This window comes from Molothrus aeneus, chromosome 5 (genome assembly GCF_037042795.1).
Source record: "Molothrus aeneus isolate 106 chromosome 5, BPBGC_Maene_1.0, whole genome shotgun sequence".
Lineage (NCBI taxonomy): Eukaryota > Metazoa > Chordata > Aves > Passeriformes > Icteridae > Molothrus > Molothrus aeneus.
Window position 1 is genome coordinate 7,338,981 of NC_089650.1, and position 6,000 is coordinate 7,344,980.

The 6,000-nt window shown below is 41.5% G+C and overlaps 1 protein-coding gene across 1 annotated transcript in view; it reads right to left on the reverse strand.

The window, feature by feature from the left end:
* Window positions 1–2,741, reverse strand: part of WNT7B (Wnt family member 7B) — a 40,773-nt gene extending 38,032 nt beyond the window's left edge. The window contains exon 1 of the mRNA XM_066549912.1: window positions 2,501–2,741. Coding sequence (XP_066406009.1) covers window positions 2,501–2,597 — 97 coding nt within the window. The 5' untranslated portion in view covers window positions 2,598–2,741. The remainder of the gene's footprint in view (window positions 1–2,500) is intronic.
* Between the last annotated feature and the right edge of the window lie 3,259 nt (window positions 2,742–6,000).

Here is a 6,000-nt window from a genome sequence, read left to right on the forward strand (position 1 = left end):
CACTAATAAAAGAAATAAAGACTTGTGGATTATGGGATCCTTTACAGACCTGCATGGAACTCATCTGGCTCGGCTGGAAGGGGTCATGTAAACCTTCTGCAACTGCTAGAGTCTGTGTGGTTTCACACCCAACAAATGTCAGAGCAGAACTCAGCTGCAACAGCCAAGTTTCATCTGTGTTTGGGTTAACCCATAAAAGAACCCACCAAATTCCACTTCAGTCATTTTAGACTTGCAAGGAACCACCCAGGTTCAGTGAACAGGTCAAGAATCTGACAAACATTTTGGCAAATATGGCTTGAAGAGTGGTTCAAGAAAACCCTGGTTTTTTCCAACTTTGTATAGTCTGACCAGCCTGATAGCTGGTCCATCCTAATGACAAATAATTTCTGTTCCTTGTAGCTCTTTTGCTTTGCATAGAAACATTGAGACTGAAAGCAAAACTACGACTTGTCCTCTTTAGGCATTTGAACTGCCCTCACTTGCAAAGTTTTGGAGGATGAAAGGAGTCTCTGGTGAAGAGGATTGCTACCCACGAGCACAGTGGTGAATATGTTGAGGCAGCACAAGATCCTGAGCTTGAAGAGGAGAGCAGAAGTGGTGGAAGCCTTTTCACTGGAAAGCTTTGAGATGACACCCACTCTGGTACAACCCTCCAGTGTGGCCCTTCTCAGGCCATAAGGGATCTCACAGAAGGTGAGACAACTCACTTATCTAAGGTCAGGGCTTGCCTGCAAGCTTTGGCAGATGAAAACAGAGCATGAAGAAGCACAGAATGCTTGGCAGATGTATATTTTCTGACAGCAACGTAATTCTGGTTACCAACGAAAATTAAACAAACATAATACCAGACAAGGAGGACCAGACCATACTTCTAATAGTCAAGACAAGTCACTAGATATTTTCCTGGCTCATTTAAATTTGAAGGTAGAAGTCAAAAGTTAGGTTAATCCCTGAATATGATGCCTTAAGAATGTAATGTAAAGCTCACAGAATATGACAGACCCTCTGCAAACATAAGTCAATTGCCCAATGCCAAAGGATTTATTCCCTTACAACACTTTACAGCTGAACCACTGTGTCCTTAATGGACCCAGACCTCAGCCAGACTCTCAGATTTGATGTTCTTTCAAAAAATATTCAGTTCCCTTGTTGACCCAAACATACTTCAGTTTTGGGCATTCATTTCACAAGGGTGTCAGAAAAAAACCCTGACATCTTGACCACCACTAGCAACCAAAGCACCATGTGAGTCAACACCTCTTTGCACAGATGAAATTAAATGTTATGCCTTTTTTCATACAGTTTTAATGAGACCTTATGTTTGACCACACTCAGCTGTATTGGAAGCACAAGACTCACCCAAACCATTGAATGTAAGAGATATAACCCAAAGAAAAATGGGACAAAAGAAGAATAGGGTACAACCTCACTGAGAAGCTTGATGGTATCACTTTGAGTGCCCTTGAGAGAGCCACACAGTACAACATGTTATCCCAACCCAGAGCAACAGACAGGAGAGTGGGCAGCCCTTGGGGGAGAGAGAAAAGGTCAGGAATAAGTTAAGGATACACTGCTGGATGATGAGGAAAATAGTGACCTCACTCCTGGAAAAAAATTTACATAATCTCCCCTGTGAAATAACACCAGACATAGGGTAAATGAAAAGGTATTGATTTAACTTCTGCCAGCTAGCAGCTTGTCAGGCCAAGGCCATGTATTATTTTCTTTGACTATGTTTCCTGCCTCAAATCACTTGCAGTATTTTCTTTGCAGTATGATAGCAACACTAAAATGTATCATTGCCATGTATTGGAAGGCCAGTGTTGTATGTACAGTACTTCTATCAATTATCTGGGACTCTTCCATTGCTTAAGCTTCTGGGAAGTCTGAACAAAGAATAATTAACTGGCTGACACCCGATCAGCATGTATGATAAGATGCTAACTGCTTCTCCATGATTTACCTATCTTTCATGCCCAGTTCCCATGTCTTTTCAGGCCTGCAGCTGAAGCATGAGATCAAGAGGGGACTGACAATGTTACCTGTTTCCAGTACAAAGAGAGCAAGAATCACTGTTGTTTATGAGTATCTCTCCTTCAGAAGTTGTCCCCCTCCCTTTCCCAGTCTTCTGTTTGGAACTATCCATCCAGAGGGATTTTTCTGAGCTGCTTTTAGTTAATTTTTGATTGGCCATGATATTCACCACAGTTATCATGACAACATGTTGGAAATACTCTTCATGGGCTGTGACCTTGGATGGCTGTGCAGGCGCTGAGGCCATTGCTGGGCCTGAACTTGCACAGATATGAGTGACTTCATCTACAGATCACTGGAGACTCCATGTCTCTTGCCAGTGACTTTTCACTGAGTGGAAACACACAGTTATTCTGGAAGCACCGCTGTTGAACTCCGAGGGTTATAAACCTTTGCGGGAAAGGTAAGAGAAAGCCATCCCAAACAAACCCCTACAGCACTGCAGGGACAGAGACACCCTTACCTACTCGAAGCTCTTGTCCAAAGACAGTTTTCTCTCCCAGAGCAGAGCAGTTCCACCTCCCGTACCGGAACTGGTACTGGCACTCATTGATTCCCATCTGTGCCCCTTCCCCGATCACGATGATGGCATCAGGGCGGCTCTGGCAGATCGCGCGCTGCCGAGGGGCCAGGCCTGGGATTTTGTTGCAGATTATATTAGCTCCTAAAGCCACCACGGATGACAAAGCTCTGAAGGAAAAAGCAGAAAGACACGTTATAACCGAATTGAGGTGAGCAGGTGCTCCTGTGTGGCTGGCGGGGTGCTGTGCAAAAGGGGAAGGGTCGGAGGTTGAGTTCCTGTAATTATGCCGACTTGGAACAGTGTCTCTGGTCTGGTATAGCAGCCTGGAAATCTTGCAGTAATTCCTGGTCTGGTTTGTGCCAGAAGAAACAAAGAAATTTAATTTTGGCACTTTTGTTTTCAGTCCTACACAGAGACGTCAGCTTGTGAGATGTGGAAAGAAAGACTTATTCAAAATTGAAATATAGTGATAAGCAATCATCCACAAATCTCTAAATGCAGGTTCAGAATTAGTGTTTTAGTTACTGCACCCAGTTCATTCACCTCTCATTTGAAACTGTTAAGCACGATTTAGAAAATGACTTGACGCTACCAACACTCTTGCCCATTTTTATGCTCAGGGTATTGAATGATTAATGAAGTTCACCAGCATAACTGTGCTTTTAGATCTGGCAAACATCATGGAGCACATAGGAGTTATCCTTAATATGTGCCATCCAGGCTAGAAACATTTGCAGTTCTCATTATTCAAGTATATTTTCAGAATTCATTAGGAAGTTTGCACATAACTTGCACCTGCCATACGTTTTCACTTGAGCACATTTATTTTTCATTTTTCAGCTCACTTTTCAACATCTTCACAGGCTCATTTTTCAACATCTTTACAGCCTACATTTTAAATGGTAGTATTTTGAAAAAATAGGACAAGATGGGTACGTGTTCAGTGATGCTTCTGGTCACATCTACTGAGTACCCTCCAGGCCTGCGGAGATGCTTCAGCTGGCTCTGGACAAACAGACTGACTGCCCATGATCCTGCTTCCTACCTTGAACACCAGCCTAGGCCTTTCATCTTAGTGTTAAAAATTTCCCACTGGAAATGCTCTCTTGGGGAAATGCTGAACTAAACAAAATTGAAGAATTATAGAAGAATTTGTCAACTTCATCACAAGGAAACTGCAAGATTACATATATGCTGCATTTCAATGAAATCAGAGTGTTTCATTTTGCCATTTCAATAGAATACATTAAAGCCAGAGCAAGGAGGGTGAAATACTGCTATTCCAGTGGAATGGAAATTCCATGATGATCCACTCTGCCTTTAGTAGGTATTTTTGCACTTTTTCCAAAGTTAACAACCCATGAGAAATTCACCACTGGTGGGTTTTTGTTTATGGTGGAGGAGGGGGGTTATGGATACAGAAATAAGGGATCACCCAGCATGTGCCTGCCCTGTTGTTCTGCCTATTAAACAGAAGTAAGAACAAAAGGTAGTTCCAGTCTGACCACTCCCAGTGCTGGAGCAGGAGTGCTCAGACCTGCAGCTTTAATTTGTGTTCCTCTGGATGCTGAGAAACAAAGCTGGAGCATCAAATGGAACAAGAGTCCCTGAGATTCATGCAGGTTTTGAGCTAACTTTTTTTTCTGGCAAAAAGTATTTCTCCTCTTTAAAATTAAAAAAAAAATAAATTTAAATAGTGATGTCTTTAAATTAGGACTTTCCAAGAGATGTGATAATCTTTAAAAAGTATTATGTTTGATACAGGGACAAGATTCTTTTTACAGTGGCTTATGACTTTTATGTTATGGCTTCAAAAGCTAATGAAAATCACAGAGGAAAGGATCAGCACTTTTTTTTTCTTTCTTTTTCTTTTTAAATAACACACTTTTCCATATTGAAAAATACAAGTTTTACTTTCTTTGAAAGGTCATGGAGCCCTTCTCTCTCTGACTTCATCCACTTTCCACACGAAGTAGGATGGACATTCTGAAAATATTCATTCAAATACAAAGGGAAGCATTTTTCCTTAATAGATAATGTGTCAAATTCAGAAACACAGACTCTTTGATGACACTAAAATCACATGTCCCATTCTTGCCCCATCCTCTCCACCAGGCTTTGCCCAGTCCCTGGGACAGACCAGGTGCCCAGGCTTCCTGCAAGACCTTCCCACCTGGTAACCCATTTCCACTGCTGCTTCAGACACTGACCCTTCCAGGAAAATCTAGCCCTGAGCAAATTCTGGGGCTGGCTCCTAAGAAAGAGACATGCACAAGGCATTCAAAATTCCATCTAATGCTTGGCACATGCACAAGACACACAGTTCTGGTCTTGTAGCTGCCTGGTGGCCATCAAGTTACTGAGGCTATGCCACCAACTTGCTAGCAAAACTTACACCTAAAAAATTGTTTGTATGTTATAGAAATACTTTTTTAAAAATTTAAAAAATGATAAAACGGTGCGATAACTTCCTGACATAATTTTTTTTAGCTGCTGGGCTTCCACAGTTTCCACTAACTATTCTCAAGTTGAGCAGCAAAAACCTTACGACTTTCAAAACAAAGGAAAGCAAGAATTGGCCACAACCTCTAAACATATAATTTTCAGTTAAGTTGCTTCCTTCATACATGTCCCTGCTGTCTCATAATTAGGTTAAAGAATATATTCTTTGGGCTCCCATTGTTTTTTGGAGCAGACCTTGGTCACAGTATTTTAACACAGTGAGTTAGTTTATTCATCCAGAAAATAAGCACGATCATACCTGCTTCAGAAGGCATTGTGAGGATTTCATGTCATTAGAATTATAATTATTGTGTGCTTGTGAAATGTATTATAACAATTAAACTGCAATTATTGGGGGTGGAAGGGGTCTTGGTTTTTCTATTACTTCCAGAAACTTCCCCCTCTCTGGCCTGAATTTACCAGCATATTCCCTCAGACTTGTTTAGCCTACTTTTAAATTGTTACACTGCCAAAAGAAATGCTGAATCATGAAACTGAGGTTTTGGAAAGCTTTATTTTTATTAAAGAAATGCACCCAACAGCATTTCAAGCTTCCTCTCCTCTATTTCTTGTGGCGTCCCTCAGTTTGTGCATCCATCACACATTTGGGAGGGTTGTGATGTGCTCCTGCCCCTTGGCAGGTTGAAGGCTAAATTTTTTTTTTCCAATTTATAGCTGTCAAAAGGCAGATCCTCCATGCCACACTTTGGCGTCCTCTTTCATCTAATCTTTCTCTGTGGTGCAAATTGCCTTGATTCTTATCACCAGAAACTCCTGAGTCTGGCATTTTGTTAAGATTTCTGATGCAGTTTACAGTAATTGCAACCATCCTGCACCACAACAGTCTCCACACAGCTCAGACTGTTCTGCTGGGTCATCCACATGGGCTATTCCATTAAACATCATCCACATGGCTTATCCAGATAAACAGAGTGAGT